The sequence below is a fragment of the Parus major genome, chromosome 1 (genome assembly GCF_001522545.3).
Source record: "Parus major isolate Abel chromosome 1, Parus_major1.1, whole genome shotgun sequence".
NCBI classification, from domain to species: domain Eukaryota; kingdom Metazoa; phylum Chordata; class Aves; order Passeriformes; family Paridae; genus Parus; species Parus major.
In genome coordinates this window covers 88,791,504-88,809,349 of record NC_031768.1, presented here as the reverse complement: position 1 = coordinate 88,809,349, position 17,846 = coordinate 88,791,504, and the positions used below count along the sequence as shown (strand labels likewise).

The 17,846-nt window shown below is 44.5% G+C and overlaps 1 protein-coding gene across 3 annotated transcripts in view; it reads left to right on the top strand.

The window, feature by feature from the left end:
- The first annotated feature begins 885 nt into the window (after nt 1-885).
- SIDT1 (SID1 transmembrane family member 1) overlaps nt 886-17,846 on the top strand; it is a 43,468-nt gene continuing 26,507 nt past the window's right edge. For 2 of the 3 annotated variants that reach the window (XM_015627131.2, XM_015627120.2), the window contains exons 1-4: nt 886-1,353; nt 15,614-15,735; nt 16,718-16,888; nt 17,094-17,139. In XM_015627131.2, the coding sequence (XP_015482617.1) occupies nt 1,165-1,353; nt 15,614-15,735; nt 16,718-16,888; nt 17,094-17,139 (528 nt within the window). In that variant the 5' untranslated portion in view covers nt 886-1,164. Of the gene's footprint in view, nt 1,354-10,281; nt 10,373-15,613; nt 15,736-16,717; nt 16,889-17,093; nt 17,140-17,846 lie in introns of those variants that run through there. The other variant, XM_015627114.3, reaches the window with a different exon arrangement.

The following is a 17,846-nucleotide window of genomic DNA, read 5'->3' as shown; positions in this document are numbered from 1 at the left end:
GCTGAACCCTGGTTCGAGACAAACAGAACTGACAATTGTTTAGTTTTTTCTCTTGGCAGAAATCACACACGGGCCCAGAGATTAAAATGGCAGCACAAGGCACGCTGGCTCGTTTTGCTGAGCTTTGCAACTTTTCCTCCAAAGACAACAAGTGACCCCCCACCAGGAAATCTCTCAGCCTTGAAAACAAAACCCGCAACTTGTGGAAAGCTTCTGGGGTCAGAGTCACTACAACTGGAGACTGCAGGCTGACTTTAAAAAACTGTGGCTCCTGAAAGTTTATCCTCCGCCTGTAAAACCCTTCTAATTGCTTTGCAAGTAACACTCTTGGACTTGGAAGTGCATCCCTACACCATGGGATCTGACGCGTTTCCTAGGTGTATTTTCAATAGAAGACCATAGGAGGGTTAACCCATGAGAGAGAAATCTCTTGCCTTTCCACAGCCCAACAGTATCGCTCTCATCTTGCTGAAAAGGTTAAGAACATCACAGTTTGGTTTGTAGCCAGTCCCATGGATGACGCAAAGAAGACATGCACCAAAGCCATTTTCAGATTAATGAAATTACATTTGCTGCTGCCTTTCGCACCTTTAGGCTGCACTAAAGGACGACAGCATTTATACCAAAGTTATGAGAAGCCAAAAATAAAGGTTAGGGAGCGCCCCATACAGGATTGCAGGTGCGAGCGGCAGCTCCAGCAAGCCGGCAGAATATGGAGTCAGGATGCCCCTAACGCGGTGGGCAGGAATTGTTGAAGCCCTGCAGGTGCTGATCCCCACGTGCCTGACGATGCCAGCGTGTCCTTGCGCTCACGACACGGCTCCCCAACAGGAAAGGCTCCGTGACAATTGGCTGCAAAGCCAGGCTCTGAATTCGGGGCCGGTCACATAGAGGAGACCCTCCTCCCCTGGGTTGGCCAGCCCGCCGGCCAGCCTCCCTTCCCTTCCCCTCCCGTCCCCGCCCCGCCGGCCGGCGGAGGGTCCTTCCCCGGGGAAAGTTGCTCGGTGTCCCCCGGGCGAGGGGCGGGGGTGTGCGGCGCTGCCCCCGCCGCCTCTCGTCCGTGCTGCCGAGCTCTTTATTTAAATCGCAGATAAAGCACCTCGCCTCCCACCCTGCCGGGGACACACAGTCCGGGCGCCCCGCGGGGTCGGCAGGAAGGAGCCCATGGCCGGGAGGGCAGCCCCGGGCCCCGGGGCTCTGCTCTGCGCCCTGCTCTGGGCGGCAGCGGCGGCAGCGGGGGGCGGCCCCGGGGACAACCCCGCTCCCGGCGCCTTCGGCCGCGTCTACCGGGGCGCCGTGAACATCAGCGCGGAGCGGGTCTACGCCTTCGCCTACCGCAGCGAGCCCGGGCAGGTAGGAGAGACCCTCGGAGCGCCAGGTTCCCCGCGGCGGGGCGAGCACCGTGTCCCCCTCACCCTGCCGGCTGGGGGGTGTGTGCCGGGGAGGTGCCGGCGCCGCTGCGGCTCCGCCGCTGTGCGGGAGCGGCCCCGCTCCCCCTCTGTCCTGCCCGCATCCTCCCGCCGCCGCGGTGGTCGGGAGCCGCAGTGCACCTGCGGGCTCCTTTACACCTTTCCCGGCGCCGACAGGGCTCCCCGGGGCTGAGGGCTGGCAGGGTGCCGGTGTCCCAGGAGCTGCGAGGTGGGCTGGTGGTCTGGTGCCCCCCGCTCCTAAAGCGGGGTTTGATATCCAGCAGTTCTAGCAGCAAGATGCGTTTAAAGTCTAGACGGGAGTTGTGAGGATAATAGTGCTACGTTAAAAATAATTTAAAAAAACCGACAGCACAAAAAAAGCCATACTAACAAAAAAAAAATAAAAAATGTGTGTTTGTGTGTGCGCACTTAATAAGGCTTCTTAAATGCTGTATCCCCAGTGTGTATTTCCTTAGGGTCAGGGTGCTCTCCCCCGGTAAGCTCGGGAGGTGAGGCAGGGCTCCTGCAGTTGTGTGTGAGGAGGCTGCAGGGCAGTGTGGCAAGGGGCCATCCATGGCTGTTTGATGGTGGAAAGAAACCTGTCATTTATGTATACCCAGTTATTGCAGGTATAGTGCCCCCTCCCCACTTTTTGTGTCGTGTTTATCTCAAGTAGCTAAGTGGTACATTGGAAACTCTGGCCCCATTGTTTGGATTGGGTGTTAATTGCCGAGTTAGATGATCTGATGTACCAAAAGATGGTAAAAGATTAGATTAATCTTCCCTCCTGTCCTCAGTTGCACAGAATAATAGAAAATGTAAACCACGGCTTTTTCCCACACTGTATGCTCTGTAATAAAATGCACCTGGTATTTATGGGCCAGCAGTTGGGTGTCTGGTCTATGATGCAACTGAGCCCAGCCTTACTTAACTGTTGGGTGTCACCAATGATCTCAAGAGGTCAAAAGCACACTTTGGGCTTGAGCCTCCTTTTGGAAGCTAGTCGAGGTGTAAGTTAGGTTTCTTCCAGTGTTACAAGTATTGGGTATTATGATGAGGGCCTTTTGGCAGTCCAGATGTTGTCTGTGGCTTGTTAGCAGAGACAGCACCAGTGCTGACTTCAGTTAAAATGAATCTGCTTTCTTCAATTTAATGTGCTCTTTGAAGCTGTGTATTTTTTGCTGGACACCTTCTGAAAATAAAGCTTTCTCTGCTGGAGAGCTACAGTGAAACCACAGCAGGAGGAGACAGGGAAGAAGCACATGGCTGCTCGGTGGTGTTTGTAGGTACCTAAATGCAACTTCTAGGCCACTTCTAGACACTGATCTGTTCCTGTGACCATGAACTACAGACTGCTCAGTACAGACTACTGCCTGACTTAAGCAGGAGCTTTAATGGACTAACCTCCATGGTCCTGTATGCTGGAACATGAAGTCTCTGCAGAGACAGAGGGTTAAGAGTGTATCTAAGAAGGGAAAATTCAGGTTTGAGATATTTTTTCAATCTAGAGCTCACCAAGAGCAGCAATGAATATGCTTAGAGGGGCATGCAGCCACCTGCTCTGAGGAAAAATGTTTGGAAAACAAAAACTCTTTAAATAAAGATGGGCTTTCAAAGGAAGTTTTCTGATGAGGGATGCCTGGAACAGGTTCTGATGGTAGAGAAGGCTCCAGAGAGACTTTATTATGGCCTTTCAGTATAAAAAAGCTTATAATATGATCAAGAAAAGCTTTCTGCAGTGTAATGACAGGACCCAGGGAAACAGTTTTGATTTAGGTAGGACATAAGGAAGAATTTTTTTATTTATTTTTTTTTAATGGTGAGGCACTGGAACAGGTTGTCCAGAGAAGTTGTGGATACACATCATTGGGAGTGTTCATGGTCAGGTTGGATGGGGCTTTGAGCAACCTGATCTAGTGAAGATATCTCCCTGCCCATGGCAGGGTTTTTGGACTGGATGATCTCTGAAGATGATCTTCCAATTCCGTGATTCCTTACTGAGCTCCACAGGTGGCATTTCTGAGATGAACCAGTGGAAACTGGCAAGAAGGTAGCTGATCTAGCTGGGGTGATTGTCTGTAGCTGTGTGCAGCCACTTTCCCAGCCACAGCCCTGAACCCATGAGAGGCAAACATGACTGGGTCTCCTCTTGCTGGCATGGTCAAAGGTTGAACTGTCTTGGTGTTCCTGTGTCTCCGTGTTGTTGAGAATTGCTCAAGATTTAAAAGCTTGGTAGTGGAAATCTTGGCTTTAATCTCCAAGTCCTTGTGGGCAGGGTTTTCTTATGTAAAAGTGGGAAGATGTTTAGGGACATGCTGTCCTCTTGCTGTTGAGTGTTGTGAAGGAATGCAAGTCCTGCAAAAACTCAGTGTATTAGTCGTTGCCTTTTGCTACAGTCTTAAACCTTGAACTCCTAATGAGGGAATGCGAGCCAGTGTTTGCCAGTTGCCTGCCACTTGTGAGCTCTCTGCACTTCTGCTCTTTTTGGTCTCTTGTGTCTCTGTGCTGATGGCAGTTTAGCCAGAAGCCTCTGATAACTGAAGGCAGATACCACATGGGCAATCAACCTTGGTTACAGAAAAGTTAATTGAATAAAAAGAGCATTCCCCATATGGAAGGGCTGCAGTGGATTAGTTTAATTGCTCTGAAACAAAGTCAGGTCTGGAGTGATCTGGCTCTGAAAACAGGAATTCATTTTCATGATACTTTAAATTCTGCTGTTTTCCCCTCTGCTGCTCTCTCTCACGAAGCCAGGCCTACAAAGCAAGAGAAAACTTGGGGACAAGGACAATATATGAGGGCTGGTTTGTGATCCATCAAGCCTCTGTAAATTTTCTGGTTCTGATGATGGCTGCACAGGCACATCTGAAAATGCAGCTGAATAGGGCAGTGCTTGAATGATGGATGAGAGAAAGGAAAGAACAACACCTTTTCTCCTGTTTGGTGCTTTAGAGACTTGCTGCTTTCTGTAAAGCATTGTGCTTGCCTGACCTCAGAGGATGCTCTTCATCCGTGTCATCATCCTTATTCCTTGGGATGTGGGAATGCATGCAACAGGTGTGAAAAACAAAGTTCACTCTTTAAAATTTTGAAAAGTTTAATAAGGGATAAAAGGGATAAAAATCCATTGTTGGGGTGCTTGACTATCTGCCAAAAGCATACGCTTAGCTTAAAACAATGTTCTTTATATACTGTTGTATTACAGGGGGTATATGCATATTCATAAGAATTTATACATATTCAAACATTTCTTTGAGTTTAGATGTTGTTTTGCTTGGTTTTAACTTTTGACTTGTCTTCATGCCATCTGGTAGATTAAAGCAATATATTTTATTTCTTCTCGTGGGTCTATCCTGTTGTTTTTATACTCCCTGATAATGAGGAGTCAGTAAATTAGGTTCTGGTTTTTGTCACTGTTATCTTACTACTATTCTATTTAGTCTATCATAGTCTACAAATGCAAGGAACTACTTGATTATCTTACACCATTCTCTGAGTTAGTTACATAAAAGTATTTTAACATCACATAGCCTCTATTTTAATACTGTGCTACAGCCTAAGATATGTTTATGAAATTACTATTTTTCTATTTATATAAGCTATACTGTGCATACATAAACTCACAGATTATATACACCAAAAAGCAATTTAATGGAAAAATATATAAATTGTACCATATAAACATATTTGTGATTAATAATAATATTCAGAAGCTAATACATAAATGAGAAAGCCAGTACTATGTTGTCATTTATAACATACAGGAGGGAAAAAGTGAGTCCCATGACAGTATTCACAAGCAGGAATATACAAAGTGAAGAAACCACAACTCAGGGCTCTGCAGCAGAGCTGCTTTGAGACACATGGCTTCCTTTCTGTTCAACTTATGGGTAAAATGAAAATGATGATACTTCTGTTTGGACCAGCTGAAACTTCTGTGTGTAAATACATTGCCAGATCTCTCTGTCTGTGGAGAGGGAAAAACCTTCCTATGTACTGTGCAGAAGCACTTGTCTAGAGGCAGGAGAGCTGACAGTCTTTTAAGTACTAGGATTTAGGCCTTAATTGAGGTGGAACTGTCAAAGTAAAGTTGTGCTGAGGAGAAGCACAGCCCCCTCTGCTGCAAAGGTCTTTGACAGCTGGCCTGTAAACAAAAGCACGTGACAAACTCCTTCCTCGTGGTGGAAACTCTTGATTTGTACTGGGGTAGTCATACTGCTTTTTGAATTCCCTTTTTTATCTTTCTAGCTGCTCTATGAAATTCTGCCCCCTGCGCAGCTGCTTGTCTAATTTTTAATTCTGAGTGTAAAAAACCATAGTAATAAACCCAGCTGGGTCACTTGTTGCTATGCCCTCATGCTCTAACAGCAAAGGCAGATGTGCCTATTAGAAGTCTGGTGAACAATTAGATGGGCAAACAGGGTTATTTTATTTTAGGATTATTTACACTGGAGACATCCAGGATGGGGGTAAAAAAAGAAAAAAAGTACTCTCATTCCACATGTTCAACATGTCCTTGCTTGAGAGGGAGAAAGGAAAGAGACCTTTGCTGATTTGCTGGAGCTGCATGTGCAGTGCATTCCTGCTTAGAAGACTGACAAAGTGCTGTAGAATGTTTCTGCTGGATTTACCATTGACTGGAGAAGGCTTTATGTGACAAGTAAGAGAACCTGCTTAGTTCTATGTTTGCAGTAATACCAGGGTTTTCCAAAAGAATAGTGTGTGTGTGTGAGTACTGATGGAATTCAAAGTGAATGAGATTTTCCACCACTGTAAGATCTGGCAGTTGCTAATGGTTACTTTAATTTGTGGAAACACAAATTACATTAATATTGTGCAGGTTGGTATGTCCTGTAATTATAAGTGGTCCAGGAGAATATCATGAGGAAGAAGACAGCAAAAGTTTTTTTTTTTCCCTCATTGGAGCTCAGGTCACCTGAAAGTATTATTTGGGAAATACTTGGATTATATTTAGAAAACCAAGTATCTCTGAAGAGAACAAGTTTCCAACTTTCCCTTTGTAGGCAAAGCTCCTGCGATCCAGACACAGTTCTTGGACATTCATGCAGTACATATTGGTTGCAATGAGCTCCAAAGCTGAGCAGTGGGCTGCACCTATTTTAAGAGAAAGAGTGGGTGCTATTTCCCTCCTCCTCCCTTGCCAGGACTAGGAACAGAGCCCCAGTCTCAGTTCCCATATGGCCTGATTTACCATAAATTGTGATTGACGGTTGATTTAGCTGTGGCTTCTCTGCTGAGCAGTTGTGCAGTGTGAAGATGTGTAGCCCTGGAGTGAGTGCCTTGTCTGTGAAGTCTGTCTGAGGAGTGATGGGAAAAAAAATTGCTTTCAGTCAGTGAGAGGCTGTGTACTACCAGGGAGTGTTGCTACCATCATTACCCTTCCTTTTTTTTCAGAGTTCCAGGTAGGAAAACATTGACTGTCCTAAAGGAAGAGTGGTATCAACACTAGCAAGAAGATCAGAAATCTTCCAATTGCATGCCTTAAATTTTGTGACCAAGTGCCTTTTCCGGCCAAAGAGCATGATGCATTTGTGTTCCTCTAACCTCTAGTGAATGGGTCTTGTTTCCTAGGTCTGGATGGTAGTTGCACTTACTTTTCTTTAGGCAAGAAGGCAGAATGGGAATTCATTCACTCATATGTTCCTCTGGAATTGTGTGATGAGTCACTTGCTCAGACCAAAGCCATCTGTCCTAGCTGCAGGGAAACTCCTTGATCTACTACATGGGGCAACCTGGTTTAATAAGTGGCAGTGATCAAATCTGTGTTTGCTGTTCTCTGCTGTTTGACATGCTAGTGTAGGTCTCTCTCCAGCAGCACCCATGTCTATTATAACAACTCTAAGAGTAGTTTTTTCACCTCTTGCTTTTGAACTGGCTTTGGGTTTCACATGTAGGACCCTTCAGGCTGGAATTAAACTACCTCAAAATATTTCCATGGTGTCCTGTACATGTTCTCCATAATGTTAGTCTTGGCTCCAGCCCAGCTTTCAGTGCATAGCTACACCATGCATGCAATAAAACTTTAGTCTGCTGTTTGCAGAGCCCAAGCTATAGTGAGGACAACAGGTTAAGTTCTGTCCCTGATGCTGAGTGGAAGCCCACCGGTTTAGCCGCAAAGATGCAGGTAAAAATCAAAGAAATTGGGAAGATTACAAATACTTGCATGAGAAGATCTCCTGATGTTAGTAGAGCTGCTGTTATTGCAGGATCTCCAGGGTCTGAACACTATTGCACTTTGGTTGCTGGCTCTAGCCTGTTCACCACAGGACACTGGAAGAGCCTCAGCACACCATTTCTGGAACCTAATAGTAAATGCCTTATATGACAGGAGCGTAGGCACAATCCCAAAAAAAAAATCAAAGCAAATTATAGCATATGGTGTCTGAAGCCAAGCGGGGTTCAATAGAATCCCTTTGGAGTAACTTGTGTATATAAATTATATTTCTTAAAGAAAACAGCCAACCCTAGGAGGTGACAGCATAGGCAGTACAGAGCACACAGCACTTGGAATGTTCTTGCTGCTTCTCAGTGGGTTCTCTTGAACACTCCTCACCCTGCCTGGTGTCACACAAAAAGCTTTTGCTTGCAGGGGAAAACAAACGTTAGCTATGATAGAAATTGCATGGGAATCTACTAAAAACTCAAACTTGACTGTTATTTTTTGCATCAGAAAACACGGTCTTGAAAACTGACAAAAGTGGGGTATCTTAGGTGAAAGAATGGTGTGGGATGTGGCTTTGCTCTCGGCTTGGGATAAAAGCAACTGAGAGCCCCTCAAACTTAAATTATTCTTTTACCTTTCTCAGATTTTGCACTTTGTGGGTTTCCCTACCCAAGAGGCAAAAAAGAGAGTACATCTTGACAGAGGCTATCAGTTTGCAGGCTTTAGGGGAAAAAAAACCTGAAAGCTGCTCTGGTTTCTTGCAGGGTGGCCCACAGACCTTCAGATGGTGACTGCAGTGCTGGCAGGAATTTTATTTTTATTTCTAATGTGTAAGCTAATGCTGTCAAGCTCGATAACTTGTCCTTGAGATAAAGCATCTCTCTTGAATTTGAATGTTGTTTTAAATCTTAGTAATTGTCTTCTTGTTGGGCTGTCATGTTTAAAATCAAAGCTGATCAGGTTTTGTTGTTCCTTCCCCATCCCCAAGATGTTTAGATTAAAAAAGAAAACAAATTCTGAGTAAGAGGAACTTCATCAAAACGCCTCTCCTCAGTTTGAACTCTTTCCAAGAACAGTACAGCAATTTATTATACATTTGCATTGTAAGTAGAGGCTGAAATGTCCTCGAATAACTTATGCAGAAGTTGTTGGTAGGGAGGTAAGCTTTTTCTGTATGGACCTTATCTGCTGTTTCAGGGAATATGTAAGGAATCGAAGTGCAGACTGTAAAAGGTATATGGCAAGGGTGTGCCATCTGCTCAGTTTGAAAATATAGTTTAGTACATTTGCATAAGCAAACATAATTTCATGCTGTGTATGCTTGGAGAACCACAGAGGATTTCAGAAACAGCCTTCCTTACTTTTTTACACTGATGGTTTTCTTTAAGCATAGAAATAGCTGCTTCAGTGTAGTTTAAAATAAATGGAAAATGGTTTTTAAAAAGAGACATCATGCATTACAAGACATAATTCAATCCACATCCAAAATGTTACTGAAGTGAAGAACTAAGGAGCCAAGGACCAGGTATCTACCTTCTGACAGCAATCCCTGGAGTTACTGCCAGAAGCTTGGAGTTACAAAGTTAGTTTGGAAATGTTATAAACCTTTTTGTTTCAGGGGTTGGCCTGACCCAGAGTTCCAGCTGCTGTGGTTTAGGAAGATGCAATTATTGCAGAGTAGATTTTTCCTTAACTGACTGTTCAAAATAGGATTTTTTATTTTTAACGTCTTCCTGAAGTCTGAGGGTGTTCAGAAACAGGTTCCTACTTCTTCCAGCATGGCAACTCCCAGTTTCTCCTTCTGGCTGTCCTGGAGACTCCCTAGTGACATTGGTTACAGGACAAAATTTCAAAAATGGAAAAAGATAAACATTATCATGTTTTATATTTGTCTGCCTTCCATTAATGCTTCACAGATACTGTTGCAAACAAGTGAACTCATGGGAAAGTCAATGTCAGACTGTAAGTCCACACAGTACATTTGCACAGAGTGAAACATTTAAATGAAAAATACTAATCCTGGAGCAATTATGTTAATGTGTCCAAGGCTGTGCTTGACATACCCAGAGTCTGTCTCCTCATTTATGCTGCTTCGGGTATTTAATACTCCTGGCAGAAATGTTGGAATAAAACTGTGGTCCAAGGTTATTTGACAGATTGCTTTTGGCAATTAAGCCTTATTGACATTGGAGCGCAGAGACAGAGAAAAGCTGAGAGGAATGATCTTCTGAGCTCCATTTGTTTTGTTGTCAGCCAGGAGTAGTGCTCACATCTCACGAGACAGCAGAAAAGAGGTTCTCTAAAACCTGTCACTGTCTCAAATATTTTCTTTCTGGGTCTCAGCTTCCCCTATTGCCTTGTCAGTGGGAAGATCAGCAGAGTTCGGTGCTCATGAGGTATTCATTTACTGCCACGATTGCTTTAGTCTATCTGGCTCAATCCTACTTCACTTAATTCCAGAGTTTATATAAAAATGAAGCACCTCTTTCTCGTGCAACAGCCAGCAGCAGCAGTTCAGTGGCTTTTGTACACGTGTCCTGTGCTGAGACCTTTCATTGTGAGCAGCAGGCTGTGTGTTTGCCTGCCGGATGTGTTCCCTGCCCACGGGCTTGGCCTGCTGCCTTGGCAGGCCCACGACCAAGCGCTGTCGCAACACGGACTGATAATCCCAACAGGCTCGCAAGGAGCGGCTGGCGTGTGGGTGCGGCGGAGAGCGTGGTGGAGCCCTGGTGTGACTCAAAGGCTTTGCTTAGCAAGAGCTTTTGGAAAGGAATCCACGGTAAAGCCCTTGGAAACCTTCGCTTACAGCACAAACTGTTGTTGCAACCTCCTGCCTTGCCCTTAAATTCACATCCCCACAGTCTTAAAATGATGTGTAATCTCTGTGGGAAATGCAGATTTAATAATCAGTCTGAGGATTCTTTCATGTCAACAAGAGCCTGGTTTATTTTGCTTAATGTTTGCAGCCATGTTGGTTCTGTTCAGCTGTGCGAATTTGGGGCCAGCTCCTTCTGCCTGTTCCCATCTAGAGAATGGAATTCAGCTGTACTTTTTTCCTTTCTTTTCTTCCCCTCTCTCTGTCTCCATGGTGGTGGTGGAACTGAAGTACAAATATTTGTCTTTCCTGGTCTAACACATTTTTATACAGAGCTGAGAGCTCTCTCTTTATTCAGCTGTCTTCCACCTTGAAACACAGGAGAAACTTCAAGGTCAGTCATCTAAGAAACAAAGCTATCAGGAGCGTGGCTGGTGAATAGCCCTGCACACAGCAGAGCCTTAGCTCTGGGAAGGAATGTGAGGAGCAGAAGTCTCTGAAGCAGTCCTGACCCTACCTCAGCCCTGCAGCACAAAAGGCAGCAGTATGGTTATTGCTGACAAATATTTGTGTAGGGCCAGCCTCGTCAAAGGGAGCATTTGGTACACAAATTTGTTTCCCAGGGTGAGGGTTTCAGCTTGGAGGGTGCAGATGAAATCTAGCACTATATTATAATACCAGTATAGCCAGCCTCCTACTGTGAGTGTGCAAGGAAGGGGAAGGTGCAACTGGTTTTCTGTTGGACTGGCAATGATCTGCTCCAAAATGAAGTCCCTCAGCAGTGCTGCAATGTAGGAGAGACAGCAGCCTGGCTGACCTTGTTACTGCCCAGGCAAAACTTCCTCCTCATGTCACCAGTGCAAAGTGAGTGGGGACGGATGCAGAGGAGGCTCATAGTCTTTGTGATGATTATAATTTTAAATTAAAACACTGCTTTTTCATTGGAGTCTCTACATAAAGTTTTGTGTTGGAAGGGAGAGGTATGTGTGATGGGAGCAGCGGTTCTGTAGCAGGGAAAGGCTCTTGCATTAGAACTGCTTGTTTTTAAAATGAAATAGTCTTTGGAAAGGTGTGGAGGGGGAAGCATGTTTGAAGTAAATAAATCACCTTTTTTTTTCTTCACCTCCTGCTTTTTTTCACTCTTCTAAAAATATTTTGCTGAAGGCAAATACCAAATGCTGATTTTCAAAGGGAAAGATGGCATTACTAGCAAAATCAAAAGCGAATTAGTTAAATCTGTAACATGAAAATGTATATGTTGTCTACATCAAGGCAAGAGAATCTAGAAGCAGAGCATAGATTAAAAGTTTACGATAGGTCAAATAGAAGAAGGCCTAAAAAAGTATAAGCATCCATTCATAAATGTTACATTTTTATCCCTGTCACTTGTGATGCTCCTGCTACTCAGTTCACTCTGCCAGGGAAAATGTCTTTCTCCAAGACATTATTAGGGTTCCTTTTAACCTGTAGCACTAAATTGGAGAGTGAGTGACAACAGATGAAGAGAAGCTCTGGTTGCAGTTAAATGGTAATTCTTTCTGCACTTTCCTAAGCTTCCTCATAATTGCACTCATAAAAAGATGCATTTTGCTGGACTTATGCCCAAGCTTATTTCCAAGTCTTCAACCATTAATTAGGAACTTCTTGTGCAGGTTTGGCCAGCAGGCAAATCCCACCTGTTTCATTCCAGTGTTTGGCAGAAATGGCTGTTGTATAAGAAAGATACCCATCAACCAAATCTGGTGGGAGCTGCTGCTGTATCCCTGAGATCCTGAGGGGAGAGCAGAGCTGCACCCTGGGGCTGGGATCTGGCCCCTCCACTGGAAGTGCAGGATCTGCCCACAGGAGGCTCTGTGTTGCTGTGGTGATGGCAGCAGGGTAAATAACTAGATGGACTGGAACCTCAATTGCCATCTGTCCAGCTTCTTAATCACCCTGTTTGTTTCCTGGACTTTATAGTCAAGATGTTGATGGGGCAGTGTGATGCTCCTGATTGACCTGGGTATGTGCAAATGTAGGAGGAGCAGAGGTATTCATTGCAAGTGAATTGTTGGTATATTGAGGTGCATTTGAAGTACACTGTGATCTTCTTAATGAGCTGCTCTGTAACTGTTGCTTCTGACTTTCTGATGCTCCTCTCTGTTTGAGGCACCCTTTTTGAATATGGCCTGGGAAGCAGCTCTGCCTGTGTAGAGTGCAGAGAGAAAGGTGACAGGGGGAGAAAGAAGTGTAGTGGTATCCCATCTGTGAGCCCATACTTAGCCATAGGTGATCCTGCCTTAAAGCGGCTGGATATTGCCCTAGATATTATCAGACCAAAAAGAGCTCAAGGCACCTGAAAATGGACTTTTAGGGGAGCAGGGCAAAGGAGCTATAACCATCTGTTACAGAGAGCAAATATGGAGTGCTGAGCACAGTAAGGATGTAGAGATGTCATTATAGTAGTAATATGGCATATACAGTTTTCATGTGGGTAAGTGCTTAGATTTAAAAGAATTTTGAGTCTTGAGACTCTTACCTCCCTCTCATGATATTCCTATTTCCTACACGTATTATAAGATAATGGAATCAGCAGCAAAGCTGAATAAATGTTGTAGGTGGTGTATAATCAGCTTAGTTTTGTGGAGAGAGGGGAACCAAATGAGGAGTCTGGCTGCTGGATCACAGCAGAGGGCAGGGACTTTCTCCCACTTCTCAGACTTTTCTCTATCAGAGCATTAATCACCAATGTTTTTGTTTCCCTTCCCTTGCCTTTCTGTAGGATAGATGGGAAACTTTATTTTCTTACTGAGGATGGTCAATAATCATAACAGGTCTCCAAGAGAGGTTGTGGAGTCTCCATCCATGAACATCTGGCTCTAGGTGATCCTGCCTGTGTCCAGTTCTGGACTGCCCAGTATAAGGAAGGTATGGACTTACTTGAGTGAGTCCAGTGCAGAGCCACAAAGCTGATGAAGGCACTGGAATACTTCTCCTAGAAGGAGAGGCTGGGAGGGCTGGGAATGAATTGTACTCATTTAATGTACACAAATTCATGTACAATTAAGAAAATCTGATGATCTGCTGTATATACATAACTTATGTCCTGGGTTATGGTCTGTATTCGTGAAGTCAACGGAGAAGAGAATTTCTCCATCTCCGGCTTGTATTTATGGATAGTTGAGGATGCATAAGCCAGTAGTGCTATTTGCTTTGAGTTTGATGTGAGCTCCCCATTGCATTGAACTGATGTGCTGAGCCCTGGAGCATTCACAGAGCCATGTCCAACCTGAGGCAAGTGAGAATCACTTCACCTGTGGAGGTGGGCTTGCTTGAACTGTTTCATGGGCAAAAAGCTGCTGGACTGCTAGCTGAAATGTGTCCTTTCTGCAGTGATAGCTGTTTTCCCTTTGGGTGGAGAATTGTTCCATGTCCTTGCAGGAGACTGGCTTGACCACCGTGTCTTCATGCTCCTTAGATTTGTTTTCTTGTTCAGTTCCAGTTGCTTCGTTCATGTCTTCATTCCTTGTCACAGCAAACACCAGCAAACAGGCAGGAGCTTGTCCAGCCCAGTCCTTGTGTTTCCAGGTTACACCAATGTGTGCTGGCTCGGCTCCCTCGGGCCAGCCACAGGGACTGAGGAAGCTGCCGAGTTACCTTCCAGTGCTGCCTGTGGTGACACCCTTCAGGTGTTCCTTGTGTGTTTTGCTTTGTGGTGCTGTTTTTAACTTTGTTTTAGCACCTTATGGTGAAACATACTTAGAAACAAAATTGCGTATATAGTTTTTGTGACTGGAAGGAAAAACTGGAAAGCAGACCAAAAAAGCTTTGCAAAGGTTTAGATGCTGGAAGGCAATGGAGAAAGATTCTAATGTCTGCCCTTCTATTTCAAGGGGGTTTTAATTAAATTATTTGGCTTTTTTTTGTTGAAGACTTAATTTTTTAGGAATTGGTGTCTGTCACCTCTGTATTATGGTGTCAGGAAAACTGATAATGATTATGGCTTTCAGGGAGGTGTTTTGTTCTACTAGACTCAACTCCCATGTGAGCCTAGAATCACCAAACAAGAATAAATAGGATTTTTTTTTTACTTGGAATTGCAGATATAAGTTATTTCTCTGAAACTGGTGCCCTCAGGGTAAGAATAAGCTGCTGCCTCTGATAACTCTTCATCTACCTCCTAATTCTGTATGTTCTTTTCAGAAGGTGCTACCTCCTTGTACCTTTACTCTTCTTGGAGGGTGTAAAGTCAGAATATCTATGAGCAGTCTTTTAGTGGTCTAGTGAGAGCCCATTATAATCTTTCAGGATGTGGCAGGTTTAAAATGTGTATATATTATCTACTTAATATACTTTCATTATTTCAAGGCCTCTAATCGAGATGGACTGTTTCTTATCATATGATGAGTTATGCACTCTTGTATTTTATATTCTTGATCAATGTCTACAGTTCTGAAGAGGGACCTGAAGGGATGCTGTTTTCAAATGGAAATAGTGACATTTTCATTTGGTGCAGACAAACTTCTTGCTTCTCAAATAGTGAACTGAAGGTGTTGTACACCACAGCTGTCCTACCTCTGCAATCATGTGGTGGCCAATGATAACGTAAGGAGAAATTTCAGTTGCTGGTGCAATGGGCTGCATTAAAACCCTTTCTCACAAGCAGCCTTTCTTGTCCACTTGATGGCAGTCAGCAATGTATTCCTGTTTTGTTAAGTGGGATTATGGTTATATTGGAATTGTTTACATGAGAGCCAGCTGCTAATCTGCTTTTTCATCCTTGGCTATTGATGTCATCTTTGTGACTTTCCTAATAAAGTTGATTGTGTTGGGTGCATAAGAGTCCCAGCAAGAAAATCCTTAGTTGCGGCTTTGGGTCTGTGTGTCTGTATCTGTTTGCTTAATTTTTATAAGATAAGTTATGTAGGTTGCTCCCAACAGAAGCTACTGAACTCTCTTATGGAACCAGCATTTGTCCACTGTATCTTGTCTGTTAGTCACCTCTGAGCTGGGCACAGGGCTGTGGTTCTGGACTGCATTATCAGCAGAGAGGCACTTCGGTATGGCTTCTGGATCGGAATAATTAGTCTAGTGATAAGCACTGCTGATCTCCCTGTGCATATTGTCAGCACCTGGGTCAGAATGAGGAAGGGGGAAAGGCTTCTCCCACCTAGATTTGGAGCTGCCTTGTTGTCAACCTTTAGCTTATGCTCTCTTTTCCCACAGGTAGATGCAGTGCGGGTGTACGTGAACAGCAGCTCCGAGAACCTCCGATACCCCGTCCTCTTTGTAGTTCGCCAGCAGAAGGGGGTGCTGTCATGGCAGGTCCCACTGATTTTTCGAGGCCTGTAAGTACTGGAGTCTCTTCTTTGTGACACACTCCTCTACCAGCTGTATTCATCAGCAGCCTCCCTCACATGCTACACCTTGTAACCTGTGTAGATTGCCGGGCTTGCTTTCAGAGCATTCTTGCTCACTGCCAGCTGGGTGTAGGAAGACCAGGATTTGATAGGTAACCTCTTACTTGGCAGCCTGCTCTTGGCTCTTAGCTTCTCAGATATGTACACAGAGTACCAGGAGGCTTGTCTGAGGGGAATCTGCCTGTGACACCAGTCGCTGAATCTACCACACATCGCTGCTGTCATTCCACAGTTGCCTACCATGTGTGCAGGTAGTTCCTGGGCTCTGGTTTGGGGCAGGGTTTGAACAGGCTCTTGAACGAGCAGCATAACTTCTGTGTAACAGTGCATTTGGGGAAAAAGAGCTTCTGCTTCTCACCTCAGGAACATCTAAGTTAAACTTATTCTAGGGGGTGGTTGTTTTGGGGCTGCTTATTCATGAGAGCAATGCTGCTTTGTATCTTCCTTAACCCTAGAGTTTGCTGGGCTCCAAACAGAGAATTTTCAGGCACCTTAGACCATTTAAGATGTGAAGCTTCATCTTGTGACTGAATCCTGAAGCCAGCAGCAGATATCCTGCAGTGTTTTGCCTGATGCAGGCGATGGGTGCAGCGGTGGCTGTCAGTGCTCTCTTTGCCTCCACTAAATGGCAGATGTTAGAGATCCACAGCTGCCTTGGGCATCCCCGAGGGAAGTGAAATGTTGAGCATGACCAGTCCCTTGTGCAGATTGCAGGAGGCAACAGAGGTGGAGCTTGAATGCTGAGTAAAACAGTGAGTGCTCCTGTGGCCTTTCAGATGAGAATTTCAGTTATGCAAGCAGGGGAAAAATGATGCCATTCTTACTAGTGCTGAAAAACTTTTTAACTACTCTCTTTCTCTCTCTCTTTTCCATCCAACTTTCTCTTCCCTCCTTCTCCTGGCTGTTGCAGCTATCAGAGGACCTACAATTACCAAGAAGTGAGTCGGACCCTCTGTCCTGCTGAGCCAACACCTGAAACAAGACCCTCTGACCAGATTATATTTGTGGACGTCGCTTCCATGGCACCGTTCAATATTGCATATGAGCTCCTAGTCACCAGGCTGGAGAACTTCCAACTTGAGTAAGCTGGCATGTGAGAATACAAATGCAATTTAATGTATCACTTGAACATCACTTAAAGGACTTGGTCTGTCTGCCTACTCTTCCTTTGTTTTTCCTAGCCAGGAAAAAAATAAAGATTTTTCTTTTGTTTAATCTGAAGGTACTTTGTGTGTGTTCCAGCTCTGAAAGTTTTAGACATCAACATTCTGGCATTTGTTTTCTAGGACCAACAAAGCCTTTAACTTCACTGCCAGCCCTTCCCAACCCCAGGTAAGGAGGAATCCTGTGTAGATTGCTTGTATGTCTTACCACATCCAGGTGATTGATGTGATCTTTTGTTAGGTAGCAAATATTTTATGACTGGGCATTCCGTCTTAGGATGCAGGGAAATTTCCTTACTGTTGAATTTTCTCTGGGTACAGTGAAGAGGTAACAGTGTTTCAGTCACTCTAGGGACACGTTTAGATCCTCCCAAAACCCATGAGCAGAGGAAATGAATGGTACTGGCATGTCATGAAATCACAGAAATGTCCAGAAGTCCGGAGGCCGTTGGGCTGCTGCATTTCTGTGAGGTGATACACATCAGTGTTGTGTTCCTGCCAGTTCCGGCTTACTTGCCTGAGCATAACTTGTCAAGATACAGTCTTTACTGGAAAAAATAAACACATAAATAGAGAAGCTGTAAAAGTGCATAAGAACTCAGACTGCTATTCCTTGCATAGGGCAGCAGGTTAGGCTGAAAGGTGATAATGAAATGCCTGTTACTGATTGCTTGAGAGGCTACCTGGAACAGAAGCCAGACAGTGTTAGAGGAATAAAGCAGGTATTTTTTAAAAAGGCCTTCAAAAGGATACACCTTGGGCAGTACAAGAGCCTGGTTGAAGCTACACCCAAGATGGACCATAGGTCACGAGTTTTCACACTTTTATAAGTTTTGGTCCATTTACATATTTGGGTTAATTGTCCTATTACAGCTT